Source organism: Meriones unguiculatus, chromosome 1, assembly GCF_030254825.1.
Source record: "Meriones unguiculatus strain TT.TT164.6M chromosome 1, Bangor_MerUng_6.1, whole genome shotgun sequence".
NCBI lineage: Eukaryota > Metazoa > Chordata > Mammalia > Rodentia > Muridae > Meriones > Meriones unguiculatus.
The window spans coordinates 5,670,258-5,692,787 of NC_083349.1; the positions used below are offsets into that span (position 1 = coordinate 5,670,258).

At 49.0% G+C, this 22,530-nt stretch overlaps 2 protein-coding genes across 4 annotated transcripts; both read right to left on the reverse strand.

Annotated features, from left to right (window-relative positions):
• Positions 1-790: 790 nt before the first annotated feature.
• C1H19orf84 (chromosome 1 C19orf84 homolog) lies at positions 791-1,814 on the reverse strand. The gene is made up of 2 exons (XM_021645809.1): positions 1,780-1,814; positions 791-1,322 (listed from the first exon to the last, which is right to left on the reverse strand). Exons 1-2 carry the CDS (start codon positions 1,812-1,814, stop codon positions 791-793), a joined length of 567 nt encoding a protein of 188 aa, XP_021501484.1.
• A 9,003-nt stretch (positions 1,815-10,817) lies between these two features.
• Positions 10,818-20,743, reverse strand: Siglec10 (sialic acid binding Ig like lectin 10). Of its 3 annotated transcripts, XM_021645827.2 has the most exons (11): positions 20,461-20,740; positions 20,006-20,383; positions 19,591-19,869; positions 18,755-18,802; positions 18,166-18,429; positions 17,918-17,965; positions 17,562-17,819; positions 17,209-17,493; positions 16,902-16,989; positions 16,695-16,806; positions 10,818-11,554 (listed from the first exon to the last, which is right to left on the reverse strand). In XM_021645827.2, exons 1-11 carry the CDS (start codon positions 20,711-20,713, stop codon positions 11,279-11,281), a joined length of 2,289 nt encoding a protein of 762 aa, XP_021501502.2. In that variant the 5' UTR covers positions 20,714-20,740; the 3' UTR covers positions 10,818-11,278. The 3 variants fall into 3 exon arrangements, with proteins under 3 accessions (XP_021501502.2, XP_021501503.2, XP_021501504.2); XM_021645828.2 differs by lacking the exon at positions 18,755-18,802 and having other exon boundaries at positions 20,461-20,743; XM_021645829.2 differs by lacking the exon at positions 17,209-17,493.
• Positions 20,744-22,530: the final 1,787 nt, after the last annotated feature.

The following is a 22,530-nucleotide window of genomic DNA, read 5'->3' on the forward strand; positions in this document are numbered from 1 at the left end:
AGATGCTGGGTCCAGGGCCGGAGTTGAGCAGGGTGCTGTTGTAACATGAAGATGAATATGGAGGTGGCATGAAAGGAGGTGAATATGAAATGAGGATGAAGAAATGGGGAGTGAGCCCAGTCCCCTCTAGTGTTCCGTACAATCTTAGCACCCAGCCAACTGAGAGAGGAGAATTGGTGAGACTGGTTTTAAAACAAAGCAAAACAGATTGGGAATAATGGGAGACTGTGTGGCCCAGACCTTCAGTTTCAGATGCTTGGAAAACTGAGGCAGGAGGGTTGCAAGTTCAAGGCCAGCTTGGACATTTGGCAAGACCCTTTCTCAGTATAAAAATAAAAGAGGACTGCAGTTTACTTCAGAGTTTGACTGGCATTTCGGAGGCTAGTATGGAAAATAAAACCAGCAAATAAACAAATTAGGAATGAACATGGGTTTGGGTTGAAGGCCAAGAACGGAGTAGGGGGAGGTTGGTGAAGATGGGTTGATTGTGCAATGGAGAAAGGAAATGCTTTTGGGTCTGGAAATGGGATTGGGGCGGCCGTGAGAACACTGAGAAAAAGCTCGGATAGGAGCAGACGCTGGGATGCTGTGAGTCTGGGTGAGGGAGTTTTCTTATTTGGGATGTTAAGTCAGGTTCAGGCTTTACCAGGTGATCTTCAGGAGGCTGTTAGAGGTTGTGGTTTGGGGGCTGAGGAGAAGGTAGAGATGGTATTTCTTGGGGTACATCTGAAGGATTAAGAACATGGGGCTCTGGGAACGCCCCGAGGTGACTGGGTGCTCTTCAGGGTCCTTAGTAGTCTGTCTCCCAGTCTTCAGAAACAGGCGCTGGGGGCACGAGTGGCTCCAGTCCTCCAGCTTCCTTCTGCCTATCCTGGGATGGTGGTGTCACTGGCAGGGTCTTGGGGCCAGCCCCAGGGGGCCCTGCCATGCTCTTCTCCAGCTCTTCGGCTCTCCCAGGCCCCCATCGTGGCTGCCCTTGGCCCCTGCCCCGGCCCCGGGAGGGCCTGTGCCCAACCTCCCAGCCCCCACGGGCCTGGCCTGATCTCCGGGGTGGCCTCCTGACTGTGTCTGGCCCGACGTGGCATGGCTGGGTGGAGCAGGAGCAAGGGGGTAAGGACTGCTGGAGGTTGTAGGTCCCCAGCAGGGCACTGTGTAGGAGGTAGGACAGAGTGTCCAGGCGGATGGGGACAGTGACAGAGGCCAGTTGCTCTGGGAGCCCTAGGTGGGCTGGGTCTAGGGTGCTCAGAAGCGAGGGTGGTAGGGCTGGGGCAGCTGAAGCAGGCCATGCCTCAGTCCCAGCCAACGGCAGAGAAGGGCTGTCCCTAGGAAGATAATAAGGCCGGTCAGTACATCACCAACTGCACCTCCTCCACGGGAGACAGCCCCTGGGACTCCCTCCACCCACTGTCTCATTTCCCATTAGTTCCAGGACCCAACACGTCAGTTCCAATTCCCAGCTGCTGTGTCTAAGGCCTAACTGTGTAATTAACTATTTTACCTATTAGAGACAAGGTCTCAAGGAGCCACGCTAGTCTCATACGCTGCTCTGGAGCTGAGGGTGACCTCGAACTTCTGTCCCCTTTGCCCCCTTATCCAGAAGTATCTTGCTCAACAGTCGGCCACCAAAGTCCTCGAGAGCTCCTAGGTCATAATACCTGAGTCTGTTTGGTTTTTAAACGGTACGCTCAGGTCAAGACACTCCTTGCGCTAAAGTTGTCTGTCCCTTTTCTTTGCAAGGCTCTCTTTCCTAGAAGGTTTTTTTTTTTTTATCTCACTCACCCGTTACACAAAGCCTCATCTTTTGGCTTGTCCATCTTCTCAACCGTGTCTAAAGTCTTCTCTAGATCCTTCTGGAGCTTTAGCAGAAAAGGGAGGGGCAAAAGAAGAAACAGGGCAGGGCCTATAGGTAAAAAGCGTGAAGCTCTGGGCGTGGCTACCGGAATGCAAGGAGCTGCCATTGGGCAGCCCAGAGTAGACGCCCACCTAGACAGAAGCCAGGTAGCGCGTGAGGAACCAAGGGCTCTGCAATCCCAACTCGGAGCTTGGAGTTCTAGGCCACAGGCCACCTCCCTCAGACTCAGAGGTCCAGCCGCAGCCTTCTTTCTTCAGACCCAGCGGCCCAGGATCTAGCCCCCTCCTTCAGATCCTCATCCTTCTCACTTAGACCCAGAGGTTCAGACACAGCCTCCTCCCCAAGGCCGAGGAGTGCCTCTGAACCCAGAGGTTCAGACCCCAGCCTCTTCCTTCAGACCCAGAGATGTAGGCCTAGATGCTTATGGCTCTCTCTGTAGTTCTGCCGTTTCCTCAGGATGTTCTTAGGAATTGCTGTGATTTTTAGACTGGTGACCCTGAGTCATGATAAAGTTAGGCTTCCTAGGGGTGGATTCTGTTACCAGTGATCTCTGACTTGCTTTGTGACTTTAAGGCTACCTAGTCTTTTTGCTTCAGTTTCCCTGTTTCTAAAATGGGGCGAATGTCACCGGTTCTGGTGAGACTCTTGACAGTATGTGTAAATACTGTCTAGCTGCTATTATGGGTCGGGGGTCATTCTAAGATCCAGCAGTCTGACCGTTAATAGATTTTAAACAAAGAAGAGGCTTTTATTCAGCTACTGGTGTCAGGTCCACACCTAGGACCCTGGACTCCCAAATATAGCGCAACCACATCAGTCAGGGATTTAGAGAATCAAGGAACAGAAGATTACATTGTTTACCTGCAGGAAGAAGGTTTTCTGGAGCAAAACAAGATTCTGTTTACAGAAGCAAAAGCAGCAGTTAACCTTAAGACTGTTTTTTTGCATACGCAATAGTTTCGTTAAAACTGTAGGAGACCAGGCAACATTATGAGAACAACCAATGGCTATATAGGGAATTCCAGGGCAGCTTGGGCTACATAGACCCTGTTTTAAAAACAAACCAAAACTCAACCAACCAGAGGATCTGAAGATACTAAACCAATACTATGGAGGTACTGGGAGGCATGCTTAGAAAAGTATATCTAGAAAGGTCCTAGAACACTCAGCACCCAGAGGTTCACTGGTCCAGTGGACCAAACAGGGTTGGGCTCTGGTCACAGCAAGCACAGCAAAGAGAAAGGAAAAGGCTGGATTTTGTTGTTGTTGTTGTTTTCAATTCAGTCCCCCCCACACACTGTAACTAAAGATGAGCTTGAATTTCGGATCTCCTATCTCCCAAGAGTTGGAATTGCAGACATGTGCCACCACTTAGGTAGCGCTGGGGATTGAACCCAAGACTTTGTGCATGCCAGGAAAGCACTCTGCCTACTAGCTACAGCCCCAGCCTAAGACTTTTGAACCTTTGATTACCGCCCCCCATTTTTTTTTGTGTGTGTGATGCAGAGAACAAAACCTAAGACTTCTTTTTTAATTATGATTTTTTAATTTCCTAAGTGTGGTGTTTTGCCTGCCCTGTCTGCGTATCACATGCATGCGGTGCCTGAGAAAGCTAGATGGTGGTGTCAGATCCCCCGGGAACTGGCGTAAACAGGTGGTTGCAGGCTGCTGTGTGGGCAGTGGGACTCAGACCCTGGTCCTCTGCAAGAACAGCAAGTGCTTTTAATCGCTGTGCCATTTCTCTAGTTTCAGACCTCACCTGCCCAGAAAGTGCTTTCCAAATGCTCTTCTGTTCTTCAGCTAGCTATCCCCCATCCCTTTGCCTTCTTTCCCTCTCCTTTCTTCCCTCCTCCCTTTTGCTCTCTTTCCAGAGTCTCATGTAGCTTAGGCTGTTCTCAGATTTGCTCTGTAGCTGATGGTGACCATGAACTCCTGAGTCTTCTGTCTCTTGCCTTCCCAGTACTGGCATTACAGAAAATAGCCCCACCCCCCTCACTCTCAGCACTATTGGGATGGAACCTAGGGCCTCTGGTATGCCAGGCAAGCCCTCTGTAGCTGTATCCCTCAGCCCACTTTCACTGTAAGAGAATGGAAGAGCTTGGACCGTGGATATACAGCTGTAATCCTAGCACTGGGGAAGCAGGCAGAGACAGGATGGCTAGGGTCAACCCAGGCAAGTCCCACACACGCTTCGAATGATTTTAAAGTCATGTATGACATACTTTGACCTGTGCTTTGAGACCTTGCCTGTGGCTGGAGAGCAGGTTTTGATGTGTAGTGAACCCGGGAGCTAGGGGCCAAGTTGAGAAGCATTTGGGGAGCCTATTGGACTGCTGGAATAGGTGTCCCCAAATCAAAGATGACAAAGAGCTCTTGTTTGTCTTCTCGATGTTAGGGGCCGGATACAGGACTGGCACATGTTAGAGTCACTCTCACTAACCAAATCTCCAACTCCTCTTTGGTCCCCTGCTCTGCCGCTTAACTAGCCTACGGCTTTGAGAAAGCCACAGAGGCTTTCAGAGTCCTTATGTGCATCCATTTCCAGAGTGAAGGGCTTTCTTCTAGCTGTTTGTTTGTTTGTTTGTTTGTTTGTTTTCTAATTGCTACCCTCCAGGTTCAGATCCACTTTGAACAAGGGAAGCTTCCTTGTACCTGGCCCTCTAAGGACAGCCTCCTTCCCTTGGTTCTGGCTCTGGCCCTGGGTAGGTGAAGGCCGTACCTCCTTGTACCCAGGAAGTGTGTTGTACCCAGTTCCTAATCTGGGTAAGTAAACCAGTAAGCAAGCTCTGGAGTTTGCTGCAAAACTCCAATTTCTCTTTTGCTCTGTCCCTAAGTCACTGTGAATGTCACAGTGGTTTAGAAATCAGCAGAGAGGGAGGACCTGGGGAGGATGTGCTGATCATGGGGTGACCTCCAACCTGCTAAAGTGAGGTCTCTCCTTTCATTGCTCTGCAGAGCTGCGGCCCCTCAGCCAAATTACTTCTCTTCTAGCTTTTAAGGTCTTACACTGCTAGGAAGCAGTAGTGTAGAGAGGCCTCAGTAAGCTGTTTGTGGCTTGTTCTGGGCATGGGCATCTATATTTTTCTCTTTGTGCATGTATGTGTATGCACTTATGTGTGGGGGTTAAAGGATATCATTCTTCAAACCTCATACACCTGTTTTGAGACAGGTTCCTCACTAGTCAAGTGGGTAGGCTGCCATCACCCCCTAGGAATCCACCTGTCAGAGACCAGCTGTGGTCATTGGTGCTCTCCTTCCACCGTGGTGGGTCCTGGGGACTCAAGTCACCAGGCTCGGCAGGATGTGCTCTTACCCACTAACCATCTTGAAGGCCTTTATTGTTTGTCTTTCAACCTGGAGATCAAACACACGCAAGCACACACTCAGAGACAGACACACAGACACACCCCTCCCCAAGCACTCACAGATGCACAGACAAACACACGGGCAGCTCAGATGACAGGAGGTCAGATCGGCAGTATCTGGGATAGTAGAGGAAGCGGCACCCTTTGACATTCAGTATGGAGAATTCTCGGCAACTCTAGATTTTGTGTCAGGGCATCGGGGGAGGTAGTGGGATGATAAGATGGGTGCCGGTGGGTAGTGGCCCCAGGAAGTACCTTCGGGGGGGGGAGGGGGCGCGGAGGCTGTTGCTTCACAGCTACATATGCTGTGCTGCCCTCTAGAGGCTGAGGCCATCGGTGCAGGTGTGGGAGCCTTGCCGGTTCACCTCGGTTCCCAAGTCCTCATTTTTCTCTTCATTTCTTTTCAGAGTGGGATGGGGATGCGACCACTGTCACCGTCTCCTGCTTCAGAAGCTGTTTTTACAGCCATAAGAGAGTTCCACAAACTGTGTGACTTATAAAAGACATAAAGTTTTTCCTTACTGTTCTGCCAGCCGGAAGGCTCAAGATCTGGCAAGGTACCAGTGTGGACTCGTGTTAGGTAGAAAAGGCAGATGAAGGGTTTGGGCTGAGTGTGAAGGCAAGACTAGGCTTGGGTGTGTTTATTTGCTTATTTACTTTGTGGATTGAAATGTTTTGGTTGTTTTGTTTTGAGACGGGTCTCACTATGGTAACCCCCGATGGGCCTGGGACTCGCTACGTAAAACAGTCTGGGCTCAAGTTCACAGAGACATGGCTCCCAAGTGCTCAGATTAAAGGGACTAATCCCTGTGCTACCTGTAACGGAGCCTCATGTAGCTCAGGCTGGCCTCAAACTTGCTATGTAGCAGAGGATGACCTTAACCTCCCCATTCTCCTTACAAGAGTGAGCCGCCATGGCCTCTTTCTGCCATGCTGGTGGCTTCCTGCGTGCTAGGCAAGCACTCCCCTCTAACTAAGCTGAGTTCCCCCCCCACACACTGAGGAGCTATGTGTTATCATACAGTGGTGGGACTGGACAAGTTCTACCCCTTTGTTTCAGGGTCCCTTGAACTCACCATGTAGATCAGGCTGGCCTCACACTCAAAGAAATCCACCTGCCTCTGTCTCTCAAGTGCTGCTTTAAAGACGAGCACCATCATGCCTAGCAAGAGGCCCTTGTTTTCTTGTCAAAAGACAAAAGAATTGGTGACTCCCTCTTGGAGATGCACACACCTGTGCCCTCAGGTAGTTCATCTTTCTGTCTGGGTCTTTTAACTTTAGTGCCCACGCCCCTCTATTGAGGGGCTGAAGAGATGGCTCAGTGCTTAAGAGCACTGGCTGCTCTTCCAAAGAGCCTGGGTTCAGTTCCCCGCACCCACATGACAGCTCACAACCACCTGTAACTCCAGGTTTGGGGATCTGGTGATCTCTTCTGAGCACCCCACGCAGCAGGCCTGTACATAGTACTCTTATAGATATGCAGGCAAAACACTCCTAGCCATAAAGTGAATAAATCCTTATCTATACCCCCCAGACAAAAAAATTGAGGAAATTTCCTTGTGGCCAACCATGTCTGTAATGGAAGTTTTGGTTTCTTTGTATGTTATGTAAATACGCTTTTGTTTTAGTCCCAAGTGTGGGATTTTAGTTGGGCTATCGTTTGGCCACACCTGTTAATTGTCACGTGCTGGCATCATCTTTGGCAGCTGGCAACTGCCTTCCTCGTGCAGCACAGAGAGGGGCATGGTCTAGGACCCTGAGAGTGTAAATATGCAGTCAAGAAGGAAAACATATGGTGGCATTCAGTGTGGCGCTCAGTGTTGGCGCGTGGCGCGGAAAAGTTTGGAGAGACCAGAGACCAGAGTCCCAGAGTCCCAGAGACAATGTAGCGGTTTGGAGCAGACACACGGAGAGAAATGCTTCGGGGTATGGCAGTGTGGAGGAGGCTTTTGGCTGTGTCTGGGTTGAGGGAGATTGGTATAAAGACCTAAAAGAACCCCTTGACCCTCAGCAGCCAGAGGAAGTAGAGGAGTCTGGGCCCCCTCTACCCACTGACCTTTTCTCTCTCCTGTTTAAGGTTGGGGTGTTGGTGGAAGGGAGGGAGAGGCCTAAACACCCCAAATAAAGTAGAGTTAAGAAAAAGACCGCTACAGGTGGCATTCTGCTGCACACATCCTCCTGCTTTTGCTCCAAGGAAAGCCCATTTTTGGATACTCACCATGCAGCTTGAGCCAAGAGAAGCCACAGTTATGGCCATTTAGGTCAAGAATTGCTTGTCCCATTAGCAGTCATTGTATCCCCAAGACTTTTCAGACAAGGCTCAGAAGTGGGGATGAGATAAATAAAAGTTCTCTCAAGTCAACTGGTCTACCTCTTCTAGGTCAGGCGCCAGGTGAACCACAGTTGGCTGTGGGAGAGAAACTGGAATTTGAGTTGGGTTTAAGCTTTTGATTTAGGGCTGGGTTAAGCTTTATTGTTTATTCTATTCACTGCATTTCAATTAATTCTTTCCTCTCATCTTTTGGATCCCAGGGATAGAACCCAGGTCATCAGCTTGGCAGCAGGTACCTTTACCTGCTAAACTGTCACCAGCCCAGGCAGAGTGTTAAAAAAATCAGAGCTGCACACACACACACACACAGGCACACACATTAACACGTGTGTATCCACACACATACAAATATACACATAAACATGGGTGGTGGGAGAGGCCCAAGTAGACCCTGGAGTGGGGGAACACTGCCGTTTTCAGGCTGGACACTGGAAGGCTCTTCAGGGAAAGCAGGCTGGGTGTCCGTGAGCAGCATAAGGGATAGCAGATGCTATTATAGTCTGCGTCAACTCTGAAGCCACACTTGAAGGTTTCTTTATCCTTGGAAAAAAAGTAAGTAACAGATTTGGGCAGAAGTCAGTTATTTCAAAATACGTGTGTTAAGGCTGTAACTTCTGCAATAACGGCTTAGGACTTGAGGGAGAGCTGTTAGCACCCAGAACTCCCAGAAGTGTTGTGTTAATGGGTCGGGGTGGGGAAGAACATCAGGCTGGGAGTCAGGAGAGCCAGCTTGAACTTGAGGAATGGCCAGGACCCCTCCTCAACCAGCCCATCAGGGATCATTACCTTCAAGATGTGTAAGCACAAGAAAGCTTCATTTTACTAATGGCAGATCCAGGCCTGTTTCTGTTAAAACCCTTTCCTGGGCCAGTATAATGGCTTATCAGGTTAGGATACTTGCAACCAAGTTGGAGGCCTGAGTTCAAGCCTCAGGTCCTACCTGATGAAAGGACAGAGCTGACTTCCCTAAGTTGTTCTCTGACCTTCAGATACAAAATGTAATTTCTTTTTGCTTTTTTTATTTCAAATTTTTTTTATTAATTACACTTTATTTACTTTGTATCCCCCCTATAGTTCCCTCCCTCCTCCCTCCCAATCCCTCCCTTCTTCCTCCTTCTCCACGAATGCCCCTCCCCAAGTCCACTGGTAGGGGAGGTCTTCTTTTCCTTCCTTCTGATCCTAGTCTGTTAGGTCTCATCAGGAGTGGCTGCATTGTCTTCCTCTGTGGCCTGGTAAGGCTGCTTCCCCCTCAGGGGGAGGTGATCAAAGAGCAGGCCAATCACTTTATGTCAGAGGCAGTCCCTCTTCCCATTACTATGGAGGCCATGGGTTACATCTGTGCAGGGATTCTGGGTTATCTCCATGCATGCTACTTGGTTGGAGTATCAGTCTCAGGAAAGACTCATGTGCCCTGATTTTTTGGATCTGTTGCTCTCCTTGTGGAGCTTCTGCCCCCTCCAGGTCTTACTAACTCCCACTTCTTTCATAAGATTCCCTGCAATCTCCTCAAAGGTTGGTCATAAGTATCAGCATCTGCTTTGATAGTCTGCAGGGCAGAGTCTTTCAGAGGCCCTCTGTGTCAGGCTTCTAACTTGTTCCCTCTTTTCTCCTTTTTCTGATGTCCATCCTCTTTGCCTTTCTGGATGGAGATTGAGCATTTTAGCCAGAGTTCTCCCTCTTGATTAGTTTCTTTAGGTGTACAGATTTTAGTAGGTTTATCCTATATTATATGTCTATATGAGTGAGTATATACTGTGTGTGTCTTTTTGCTTCTGGGACAGCTCACTCAGGATGATCTTTTCCAGTTCCCACCATTTACCTGCAAATTTCATGAATTCCTTGTTTTTTTATTGCTGAGTAGTATTCCATTGTATAGATGTACCATACTTTCTGTGTCCTCAGTTGAGGGGCATCTTGGTTGTTTCCAGCTTCTGGCTGTTACAAATAAAGCTGCTACAAACATGGTTGAGCAAATATCCTTATTGTGTACTTGAGCTGCTTTTGTATATATGCCTAGAAGTGGTATGGCTGGATCTTGAGGAAGCACTATTCCTAATTGTCTGAGAAAGACCAGATTGATTTCCAGAGTGGTTGTACAAGTTTACATTCCCACCAGCAGTGGAGGAGGGTTCCCCTTTCTCCACAACCTCTCCACCGTGTGCTGTCACTTGAGTTTTTGATCTTAGCCATTCTGATGGGTGTAAGGTGAAATCTCAGGGTCATTTTTATTTGCATTTCCCTGATGACTAATGACGTTGAGCATTTCTTTAAGTGTTTCTCTGCTATTTGATATTCCTCTATCGAGAATTCTCTGTTTAGTTCTGCATAGTACTTGCATAGAAACAGAATGGTGGATCAATGGAACTGAATAGAAGACCCAGAAATAAACCCACACATATATGGACACCTGATTTTTGACAAAGATGCCAAAACCATACAATGGAAAAAAAGATAGCACCTTCAACAAATGGTGCTGGTCTAACTGGGTGGCTACATGTAGAAAAATGCATGATCCATACTATCACCCTGCACAAAACTAAAGTCCAAGTGGATCAAAGACCTCAACATAAAACCAGATACACTAAACCTGTTAGAAGAAAAAGTGGGGAAGAGCCTGGAACTCATTGGCACAGGAGACAACCTCCTGAGCAGAACACCAACAGCACAGGCTCTAGGAGCAACAATCAATAAATGGGACTTTATGAAACTGAAAAGCTTGTATAAGGCAAAGACACTGTCATCAGAAGAAATTGACTACCCACAGATTGGGAAAGGATCTTCACCAACCCTACCAAACTTGTAACTTCTCTTGAGAACTGGTACACAGAAGTGGAAATTTCTGATTTCCTTGAAGGCTGAGTTTTGTCATGTGATGGTATCATGATGACTGAGTCCGGTAATCCCCTAATGACCCACCAACCCTAATCATCAGGAAGTAGATAAAAGAGAACTACAACTCTTTACAATCCCTACTAATCTCCTACCTAAGGTTACGGGTGGAGGAGAGTTGGAAGGGAGGAAAAGTTGCTTAAGAACCTTAAATAAAGTAGGTTTGGTGAAAAATCTAAGCCCACAGTCCACTCTGAAACTAGCATTGACACCTTCCAAGGGTTGTGCAATGCCTCTGACCTAACACCTTCCGCCATGTCCCATCCCTGAAAGAGCACATCACTCCTCCACCTGCCAAAAAGTGGGCTACATGTCTAGCACATAAGCCTTTGAGAGACACACTTAGAGCATACCCAAACAAGAGCTGTCATCTTTCAAGTAAGTTGTTCTGCGCATTTATTTGTTTCACTTACATGTGCATGCATGTGTGTGAGCCGTGATGCACATGAGGGGCGGGGGGACTCAGAGAGCAGCTTGTGGGAGGATCCTTCCACCCTGTGGATCCTGGAGATCAGTCTCAGAGTTCATCAGTCTTGGTGACAAGCACATTTACCCACCTGCTCCCTGCTCCCGCTCAGGATTATTTTTAAGGAGAGAATCTATATTTATTTATTTTCGAGACAAGGTTTCTCTGAGTAACATCCCTGGCTGTCCTGGACTCACTCTGTAGACCAGGCTGGCCTAGAACTCACAGAGATTTGCCTGCCTCTGCCTCCCAAGTGCTAGAATCAAAGGCTTGTGTTATCATGGCCAACTAAGAAGCTGCGCTCTTTGGAGGCCTTCTTCACTGCTGTACCATTTTCCCTGTGGGTGGTCTCAGTCCTAAAGTCCAAGGTGCCATCAGTGGAATCTGACTTCTGCATAATCAGAAGAGGCATCCTGGGCATCCTGGGGATCCTGGGTATCCCCCAGTCTGAGGCGGGAGAAGGTGAGAGCAGCATAATGGAGTTCCTCTGGATTATTCTCAGAGACTGGGGCCTGAGAGGATGATCTGGGGCCTGGGCAGCCAGGAGATGTAACATGTGGCTCCTCCTGGTTCTTCTTTGATTTGGGGAACTGAGCATCCAGGGGTGGGACCCTGGAAGGAGTTTCTGGTTTGGCCTTGCACTTCCGAGCCTGAGGAGAGAGCAAACATCCTTCACTTACTAACTCAGCAAGCAGCTGTACACCTAGCATTTGCCAGACACTGACTTAGGAACTGGGGATCTAGCTTTGGGGGAACAAAAAGGGAAACAGCACATAAACAATGATGTAATAAAGGCAAGCATGAATGTTGTGAAGAAAAAAATAAAAAGCAGGGGTTGGAGCTAGAGAGATGGCTCAGCAGTTAAGAGTGCTTGCTACACTTCCAGAGGACCCAAGTTTTCTTATCAGCACCCCTTTCTGGCACCTAACTGCAGAGAATCTGAACCTTCTTTTGGCCCCTACAAAACTGCACCTACGCCTTCCCAGCTCTCTTCATATGCAGGAGAACCAGGCCTTAAGCCTAAGTCCTAGAGCTGCTATTTTCAGGCCTAGACACAGTCCAGACTCAAGAAACAGGCCTAAATGAAACCTTTTACCATCCCTTTAGCTAAAAGGACAATAAATGTTCATAGCAGTTTCAACTATGTCTCATGGTAAATAACTAAATGCAAAGGTCCCTCTCAAAAAACATATTTGAGAGATGTCTTAAGGTTAATAAATACAAGTTATACATGTTTGAGAGTCTAAAAATGTGTCTTAAGATTGGTAATGCAACTTATAAATGTTTGAGGGTCTAAAAAATGTTTTAAGGTTGGTAAATGCAAGTTATAAAGATTACAAGGTCTAAGGTGATTTAAGGTATCTTAAATAGGTAAAAAGGCTTAATATTTCTTCCTGTTGTTATGCTACTGTTGTTATGCTACTGTTATATTGACTGTCCAGAGTTTTGACCTTTATTAATAGGACTCTAATTTATTAATCTAACTCTGATACAAAAACATTCCACTATACCACTATTCCACTATTATGGTCCTAAGCTCAAGATTGCAAGCCTCCATAATGTGTATGCTTATACTAAAGTTAAGATCAAGTGAGTTTCCCTTTTACTTCATAAAAGGCTTTTGCCTTTTCAGAGTTCACCTTAAAAAGTACTTATGCCGTTAACACATATGTATGTCTACTGCCTTTTTCTCTGCGCAGAGTACAATTGTGATACTAACACGTCTAAAATTTTATCTCCTTCTTAAAACTTAAAAGTAATTCTTGTAAGCTGCAAAAACTCCACCTAAATCCACCTCTCAGGTCAATTGGACTCCAGATAAGTACTGCACCAATTGCCTATCTCAAAAGGTGGGACTCCTCCCCTTCCCTGGTTTTGGGACTTCCTTTCCTGGCTACCAGACTGCTGTTTACTGCATGCAACCACTGGCTGGATTGATGAGTTCACTCCATTTTCTCAGCATAAACACCTCTCTTGGTAGGGGAAGTTTGACCACAGAGCTCTGGCAACTTCCTACTATCTTTTGAGACGGAGGGACCCCCCCTCAGCCGTAGCCTTAATTGTCTAGGGTTGACCCTCTATGCTGACCTCCATTTTAGGGCCACATTCTTCCTTGGGCAGTACGTCCCCTCTCGCAGACGGTTCCTCTCCCCACTAGCTTGCCCTCTCACCTGCTCATGGGCCCTCTCTCACTTGCTTGTGGGAAGACCTAGCACTAGGAAAACTGTCATGCTTTGGCCATGCCTCACCGGGCACCGTGCCCTGGTCTCTGGCTAAGAGCTGACGAGCTATTGACCAGGCAGGACCCTCACTTGGAGTCACTTTCCCTTGGGACACCACTGGAAGGTCTTGACTTCTCTGCCCCCAATGAGAGATGCCCAGACACCCATCCCTACAGACAGGCTGGAGAATTTCAGGTTTCTACACCTAGTGCCAGCTGGCATTAGGGCCTCTAAGTTCACATGCTTCTGTAACCAAACCTCACCTCAATGACAGATCGAAAACAAAGCCTTCTTTAAATATTGCCAGTGACTGGGTAAATAAAAGTCCCCTCCAGGTAGACAGAGGTTCCCATGTACAAGCCTCATCGATCCAAACCTTTCAATGTATACCTACAGGGTTTTCTCCATACTCAACTTTATCTTTTGCCTATATATGTGTTTCAGTGTCCTGCCAGACACAGGTGTTTCCTATAGCCACAACAGCGCCAAAGCAGCTACAGGTGTTCAGTTCTGACCTCACGGACTTCCAACAAGCTTGCAGGTGTTCAACTCTGACCTCACAGACTTCCAACAAGCTGGACCTGAACCTTCCCTCCCAGCCATGAATGTTCTCGCAGACCCTGGAAAGCATCAAAGCAGCCTATTCTTCCTGGACTTGGCCAACTGTAGAGATCAGTAGGCAGGCACTTCTACAGCCAGCCCCAAGGGACCTGACAAACCGGTTATCAGGCATTTGTGAAGACACCCAGACCACCTGGAATTACCTGCACATGTCCTGGGTCACCCTATAAGAGAACTGGAGACCCCCCTCCTTCTCTTCTCTCTTTTTCTCCTCCCTCTTACTCTCTTCTCTTTCTCTCCTCCTCCTCTCTCTCTCTCTCTCTCTGCAAACCCCCTTCCCCTGATAAACCTCCCACGTGGAACCGATCTTGTGGTGTGATTTGTGAACCCGCGTGTAACCTCCACAGGTGCACAGGCGCACGTTTTCCAACATTGGTGCGTTGCTCCTAACATCGGTGCATTTTGGCCGGGATAGGTTACCTCCAGTAACCACACCGAACGGGTAATGCCGGCACCCACCGGGGCTTCTGGAGACCTATTTTTCTCCAAATCCACCCAAGATCTCCACTTTCTTGCTACCAGATTGCTACGGAGGCATCCAACACCGGCTGGATTGGTGAGTTTCCCTTTTGGTCAGCATAAACGTTTCTCTGGGCAAGGGGAGAGTGACTGATGAGAGTCCGGCACCTCCCCACTCCTCTGACTATGGTTAATCCCTATTGCTAGACCCCGTCTCTACTAGGGCCTCAGTTTCCCCTGGGAGAGCTTTCTACACGCGGTTTCTCTCTACCTGCTCTTGCATAAAGCCCTAGCTAGGCAAAATCGTGTTCTCTCGGCCATGCCACGGGGCACCGTGCCCCAGTCCCTGGCCAAAATCTGACGAGATATTGGACCAGACTGGACCGGTCTCTCTAGAGGCTCGCCTTTTTCTGGGACACCATTAAAGGTCACATCTCTCTCGTTCCCGATGGGGAACGCCCATACGACACCGTCTATTCCCTCAGCTTCTCCACTGAGATGTCTTCTAAAAAAAATATTAAAACTGCATTTACAACCCCAGTTAAAAACTTCCAAACTCATACGCCTGTATAATAAAACCTGGCCTACATACTCTTAGGTAAGGGTCCAAACTGGCCGATTAAGGGCACATTAAATCCCAGTATTTTACGTAATCTCAAACATTGTCATCAAACTGGTAAAGGGAAGGAGGTACCCAGGCTTTCTTTCTCCTTCGCTCTAAATCTCCTCTCTGTTCCTCCTGTTCTCCTACTAAACTTCTAACCATAAAACCTCAATCTAAGGAGTTCCACCCGCCATCTGCCACAATGCCGCCGCCGCCATAATGTCTATGCTTACACTAAAGTTAAGATCAAGTAAGTTTCAACAAGCTACAGGTGTTCAGCTCTGACCTCACAGACTTCCAACAAGCTGGACCTGCACCTTCCCTCCCAGCCATGGATGTTCTCACAGACCCTGGAAAGCATCAAAACAGCCTATTCTTTCTGGACTTGGCCAACATTTCAGCCTTTTGACCTCCCTACAGCACCCCCAGTGTCAGCAGGAAGTAGCCAGAAAAGAATCTACGCCCGTTATTCACTTGTTAACAAAAGGCTGAAATGGTGTGCTTCAGGACCAGGACAAGTGGTTCCAGGTTCTCCTAGTGTTCCGCAGTCCCTACCTGCTGCTGCCTTGCATGGCTGGCAATTCTCTCTGTTAACAACCCTCTACCCTAAATTTTCCAGGGCAGAAGCTTCCCCTACTCTTGACCTTGCAATCTGACCATTTTGTTGCTATAATTCTTCTCTCTCTCAACCTCTTGCATGACAACCAAGAGCTGCTTCCAATGAGCCTAAATTTATATACTTTAACTTACCTTATAAAAAGCAGCCCAAGCTCCCTATTTTTAATTATAGAAAAAGGGAGGAATGTTAGTATTTTGGAACACAATCTGCTTCTGGGTTGCCCAGCGACCTATGATGTCATCATATGTCGCCACCCAGTGGCCACACCTGGAAGGCGTGGTTATCGTGCCCCTTAAAAGGGCCGATCCCACACGTGGTCTCTCTCTTACTCTTACACTCTTCTCTTTCTCTTTCTCTGGGTCGTCCCATCCCTCCTTTCCCTCTCTTTCCCTACCATGCCCTGCTACCCACTTCCTCCATACCCCCTTAATAAACCTCTCGAAGAGAATCCCGCTTGTCCCCCTGCTTCTTCTTATTTTTAGTTTTTAACAAACACTACTAAAGAAAAGTTAAAATTGGAAATTAAAAAAACAGGATTGTCTGTGTGACGACCACACGGTCCGTCTTGTAAGACACAGGTGGAAGCTGCCTGCTATGAAGTTCCTGAAGATGGCATCAGAAATCCAAAGTAGGGAATCGGGGTGCTTTGATCTGTGATTTTCTTCACCTTTATGTTTTGGAATGATCAAAGGGTTATGGAAGTATCGGAAGTAGGCCCAAGTGATGACAAAAAAAGGGGAAGAGCAAGGCATATGAGCCCAAGCAGATGACTTCGAGTTCTATGTTTAATCAGTAGGATGCACCATCTCACAAGGACATTAATAATTATTATGTAGGGCTGAGGATAAAGTTCAGTGGTGCAGAACTTGTCTGGCATCTACCAAAGAGAGACTGGAAGTGTGGCTCAGTGGTAGAGTACCTGCTTAGAATCCCCCAGTGAGGGGATGAGTGCGCCAGGCACGCATATGGCTCTGGGTTCTATCCCCAGCACAGCAACTACAAATTAAGTAGTTACACGTAGTTAGTCATGTGCTTGGTGGTGACATAATGGAAGAAATGGAGGCCACCTATGGAAAGGTTCTGTTCTGTTCCTTAGGCTTGGAAACAGGAAGATGTGAGGGTCTTTAGGGAGCCAGGGCGTGGACTTGGTCTTGGATGCTTTACCCACCTTCATGTCTCTAAGGCAAAGCTGCAGGAGGTTAGGGAAGGGGAATGTGACAGAATTAGAGGGAGTACTGACTGTGAAAGCACAGTGGGCCACTCACCAGGGACCTGGTCTTGGGGAACACATTGATGTAATCCAGGACTGTGCTGCCGCGTGACAGCTTGGGTCTCGAGGTTTCGTCGTGGGCTCCTTTCTTCTGTAGGGTCTTCACACTGAGGGGAGGGCGTCTGCCTTGCTATGTACCGTTCTGTCTGCCCTCTCCCGGGAGGCCCAGATCCCGCTCCCTCAACACTTCCTTCCAACTCACAGGATCATGATGAGGCAGAGGGCGAGGAGGGCTGTAATGCCAAAGCCCAAAACTGCTCCCTTGGAGAATGCTGAGGGACTGTCCTTATCTGCAAAAGAATGAGCGTATCCCATGCCCACAGCACTGGGCATGCTGGACTCCAGTGCCTACTGCATACTGTATTTAAGCTCCTTCCTTTTTCCTTCTAGAAGACATGTCTACATCCTAGGCTGGGCATCTTTGCTCTAACCACAGAGCCCCGCTGCAGACCCCACTTAGCTATAGAGAATACCTCCTCCATAGTCCCCTGGTCCCAAAGGGTCCTTACCAGGCAGCAGTAGGACAGAGGTGGTCTGGGCCCCATGGGTGTTCCTGGCCTCACAGCTGAGCCAGAGGCTGGGCCCCACCTCCCCAAAGAGGCTCACAGAGCTGTTGACCCAGGGTCCAAGTGAGCTGAAGGTGACCTTGAAGGAGGCATTGCTGCTGTTCCCCTCCAGCAGGTCCTCCCCCAGGCGCCAGCGCAGGAAGGGGGCGGGCCAGGCTAGGGAGGAGCAGTGGCAGTGCAGGCCCTCAGCCTCCCAGGAGCAGGAGGGGCTAGACATCTGCGGAGGGTCTGTGGGGAAGGAGAAGGGTCAGCAGGCGGCTCTCATCACAGGTCCCAGGCAGCCCTCTCCCACTCACAGTGCACAGAGAGGCTCAGGGAGATGCTCCGGGCACCCAGTGGGTTCTGTGCAGCACAGGTGAATTCCCCTTCGTGTTCCCTCTGGACCAGAGGCAGCTCCAGCACCCCAGGCTCTGAAGACTGGGTTGGGATCAGGGTCTGTGTCCCCCCAGCCCAGCTCAGACTGGCTGGGGGGTTGCTATAGGTGACACAGACCAGGTACAGGCTCTGGCCCTCCAGGACTGGGAGGGAGGTGACATTCCTGAGGATTTGCAACACTGGGGAGGACAGGAGGCAGAGTCAACAGGAGGCTCATCAATTGGGACGCCTCCCATCCCCCACCCAGATGTCCAGCTCCCTTTGCCCATCTATCTACCTGTCCTGTTCTCTTGGGAAACAGTTACTCTCAGGTCCTCTGGGGGATCTGCAATGAAGACAGGGAACTGGCTCCAGGCAGGCCAGGGCCTTCTCCCTGGGCAGAGCATTCCTCCCAGCAATGGAGGCCATGGGTGGGCAAATCCCTCACACAAGCAGCACAGCTGCACAGTGGTTTTATAACCCTGTCCCTCCCTGTCCCTTCCTTCCCCTCCTCAGGACCAGGAGCCTTCCCTAGGTCACACTCACACAACACAGAGAGGTCTAGGGTATGTTGCTGGGACCCCAGCGTGTTCTCTGCTTGGCAGGTGTAGCGTCCAGCGTCTGCAGCTTTTACCCAGGGCAGCTCCAGTGCCAGGGATCTGGAACCCACAGGGCTGGACCAAGAGAGGACTCGGTCTTCCAGGGCCCAGCTCAGTGCCGCAGGGGGGTGGCTGTCAGCAGTACAGAGGAGGCGAAGAGACTGGCCTTGCTGGACTTCCAGATGTGGAGTGTCTCCAAGCAATTCTGGGACTAAAGAGACACACATGGAGAGGAGACAGAGACAGTGATAGAGAGAGAGAGCGAGGAATGAGGAGAGCAGTAGAGAGACACAGAAATATAGAAACAGAGGAAGAGGAGGGCCATAGAGATAGAGATGGATACAGACATAGAAATAGATAGACACAGATAGAGATAAAGATGGGCAGAAAGACAGATATAAGGAAAGGGAGAGGAAGAAGGACAGAGGGTAGGGGGCAGCAGAAAGAGTTCAGGCCTGCCCCCACTTCTCTGTTGCCCTTGTCATTTCTCAAAGAGGACTGGGCCAACCTTACACCATCCCAGGAGACCCTCGTACCTGACACATTGTCACGGAAAATGCTGATAGCAAGAGATCTGGGGGCATCTGGGAGAAGATTATATGTCAGCTTCAGAGGGGAATAGTATCTCAGCGAAAGAAAAGCACCACCATCCCAGGGGAGGCTAGTGACCAGCCAGAAATGAAGCAACCATTGCCTCCCAGGGTACGGGCACACCACAGGCGCACCCAGGATGGTGTGCCCGCCTCCCTTCTTTTTGAATGTAGGTGGTGAGCATGGGTATGTGTACGGGTGCACATTGGTGTGTGGTGCCAGGTGTTGAGGTAGGGTGTCTTCCTGGCTCACTGCCCACATTGTTTGCTGAGGCAAGGTCTTCCACTGAGTCAGAGCTTGCCAGTGAGGTGGCCAGTCTTCCCAGCTAACTTTCCTCAGGCCCCGCTTGTTCTGCACCCTGCTCCCCCCACAAAGTAAAGAAGTTGCCAGTAGGACCACAGTGACTGATCAGCTTTTACGTGTGTTCTGAGGGTTCACAGTTCATTCCACCATACTTGTGTGTCAAACTCTTTATCAGCTGAGACATCTCTTGTCCTTCGAGACAAGATCTCATAGATTCTGGCCTGCATATGTCCTGTGCAGCCAAGGATGACCTAGATCTCCTGAGCCTCTTGCCTTCACCTCCCAAGTGCTGGCATACAGAAGTGCAACACCACCTCTAGTTTATGTGGTGATGGGGATGGGAGCCAGGGAAGCACTCTACCAGCCAAGTCACATCCCCAGCGCACAGCCATGAACTCTTCCGAGCGTGGAGCTGGGGGCACTCTCCACCTCCCACCTCCCGAACTCTACCTGGCCCCAAATACCACATCGCACTCACAGGCCACGCTTAGTTGGACAGTCCTTTTCATGCTCTTCCTAGAGAACTCCAGCCGACACGTGAGCTCAGTGTCATGGTGCTCAAGTCTCGCGGTAAAGCTCAGCACAGAGTAATAGCAGGATTGCTGTCTGGGTTCTTGGGTGGAGACAGCAGCCCCCGTCCAGGAGAAAGAAGGAGTTGGGCATTGCTCAGAGGTCCAGGAAAACAGGCAGACAGCTGTCACTGGATGCCCAGGCTCCAGGATCTCAGGGATGAAGATATCTGGCTTCTGAGTCAGGGCTGAGGGAGAGGGCACCAACCCTGTGGCTCCAGCTGCTGCTCCCAGGAGCTGTCTTCTTTGCATCAGAGTTTATATTCCAGTGCCCCTCCCCCAGGGAGAGACAGGGAGTCCCTGCCTGTCATGTTGACCTCTTACCTTCCACTTGCAGAGTGAACCCATCCAGAAAACTGTATTTCTCAAATCCTCTCTCTATCCGGAAGAAATACTTTGCTGTGTCTCTCCAATACACATCTTTGATCAGCAACGAACAGTCCCTTTTGAGGAGATCCCCAAGGAGCTGGAATCGCCCCTGGGTTCCTGGTTCTAGTATTTTGTTTTCATTATTTGTGGCCACTGGAAAGTCAAGTGATGATTTTCTGATTTCTTTGAACCAGTAGCCATAAGCCGAGAAAGAATTATACCAGTGGATTTCAGGGGAAGAGAAAGAGCAGGGCACCAAAATGCACAGACCCTCCTGTGCCTTCACGACTCTCTTCACCTGTAGGGCATAGTCTCCCGCCTGAAGTTGAGACCCTGTAGGAGACAGAGGCTTAACCTGCAGCCCCAACCCCAGCCCCAATTTGGGTCACTCTGGCCTCTGGCCTACTCACCACACAACAGCAAAAGCAGAAGCAGCAGCAGTGACATCGTAAAGAGGCCTCCTTCCCCATCTGGTTGGTGTTTGACTGGGGTGAAAAAGAAGGGGAAATGTAGGCGGAAGCTGAGCCCTGGGAAGTGGTGCAAGACGCCCTGCTGATGGCAAGTTGTGAGGCCATTGATCTTTTTCCTTCTCTCCACTCCCCCCACATCTACTTGCCCACCGAATGTGTTGTGGGAAATTTGGAACTGGTCCTTCCCAGCCATGTCTTCCTTCCCAGCTGGGAAGGAAGGGACAGGGCTATGTCTGGCCTGGGGACCTGGCTGTGGGTGGTTGTTGGTTGGGGGCTTTCCTTTAGGTGCTAGGTCAGTGAGAAAGCAGAAGTAAAAGTTTTGGTTGGTGCCTTTTGAAGGGAGTTCTGGTGGGTGCAGGGGAGTGAGACTTCTGGCTAAACTGATGTTCAGATTTTTTAAAAAATGGATAATCATTTTATTTCTTGGTAGGAAAATGTCCCAAACACTTGTTGGATCCTACTCATGCCAAAAAAAAAAAGTTTCTTTTGTCTGATGTTCAAATGTAACTGGGTATTCCTTACTGCACTGTTTTTCTTTCCTTGTGCTAACTCCAGAAGTACAGACTTGTCTTAGTCTACCGCTTCACCGCCCCTGACGTGCGACTGACCTTCTGTTGCAGCCTGCTGTTTGAGACAAAGCCCCAGCCATCTTTGTCTTCAGCTTCCATTTTGTTTCTAAGGGGAAATTGAGGTCAAAATTTTAAACTTTTCAACTCTGCTTCCTAGAAGTGGTTGTTCATAGCTGACCTTGTGATTCAATAGTGTCACCACTCATATTTGGTTATCTATACACTTAGCTACAATCTGGTTGCACTCTTGTTATCTGGTTGCAGTCAGTTGTATAGAGTAGAAAACCCTCACTCACCTCACCTAGAACCAATCAGCTTAACAGTTAGCTGATAACATTTTGTCTGGCTAGCCAGAAACGTAATATTGCTTTGTACTGCTCCTACCATGTCTTTTGCATTTGGTTAATTTTCTATAAAAAGTCTGTTGTGAGGTCTTGTAGATGTCACAGGTAGGCTCCCAAGTCTGTGGCCCTGATCGATCAGCCTGGAAAAGATGTTCCAATAAACCATCCATACCTAACTGAGATCAGAGTCTGGGTAGTTTGTGAGGCTATTCATACAGAACACTTTGAACTCCAGAAGTACCCATAGGCTTCAATACAATTCCCCATTTTTCTTTCCTCTTCGGTCAGGGAGCTGAAGATCCTGCTTGTAATCTCTGCATTGATGAGGTTTTCTATATCTGGGGCTGACATTGGTACTAGGAGTCCAGGAACCCCAAAACCCAAAGGGTGTGCAGTGTGTGTGTTTCCCAAAGGCTCCTGTGTTTGAAGCTTAATTCCTGGTGTTGCTGCTTTGAAATTTCGTGGAACCTTTGGGGCAGGGTCAAAGGTTAATAGAGGTGGCTCACTGGGATGGGGCAGGTCTCCCAGGGCTAGAGGTCTGCCTTGATGCCTTTCCATGACTGACGTGTGGCCAGATGCCTCCTGCTCTCAGCACAGAAAGGAGCCAGTGGGTCCCCACACTCTGCTTTCCTTGCCACCGTGGGCTGCGCTCTCTGACCTGTGAGTCAAAATGTTTCCTCCCTGAAGTTTCTTCTGTGCAGTATCTGATCACAGCAGTGAAAAGAGCAACTGAGATTTTCTTCAAGATGCTGCCCTGTTACCTGGTCCTCCTTTTAAAGGAAGGTTTATTTTACTTTTACTTCTGTGTGTTTGTGTATGAATTTCATGTGTGTGTGTGTGTGTGTGTGTGCATGCGTGTGTGCAAATCAGTGCAGTCACCCTTGGAAGCCAGATGTGTTGGATCCTCTGGAGCTGGAGTTACAGGCAGTTGTGAGGCACCTGACACGGGTTCTGGGAACCACATTCTGGTCTTCTGGAAGAACACTATGACTCTTAATCACTGAGCCATCTCTCTAGCACCCTTACCTAATCCTTCCCAAAATGATTCTTTGTGCTCATCATCAACCGCTGTGCATTTGTGGATCCAGCACAGTGCT

Bases quoted from the DNA above. Each gene is read 5' to 3' on its own strand.
- C1H19orf84 (XM_021645809.1), bottom strand. From the start codon at position 1,814: ATGGACAAGCCAAAAGATGAGGCTTTGTGTAACGG. The intron at 1,323-1,779 runs GTGAGTGAGATA...TTATCTTCCTAG, and splicing joins GATGAGGCTTTGTGTAACGG to GGACAGCCCTTCTCTGCCGT.
- Siglec10 (XM_021645827.2), bottom strand. From the start codon at position 20,713: ATGGCTGGGAAGGACCAGTTCCAAATTTCCCACAACACATTCGGTGGG. The intron at 18,430-18,754 runs GTACGAGGGTCT...GTGTCTCTTTAG, and splicing joins TTTCCGTGACAATGTGTCAG to TCCCAGAATTGCTTGGAGAC. The intron at 17,820-17,917 runs GTAGATAGATGG...TGTCCTCCCCAG, and splicing joins TTCCCAAGAGAACAGGACAG to TGTTGCAAATCCTCAGGAAT.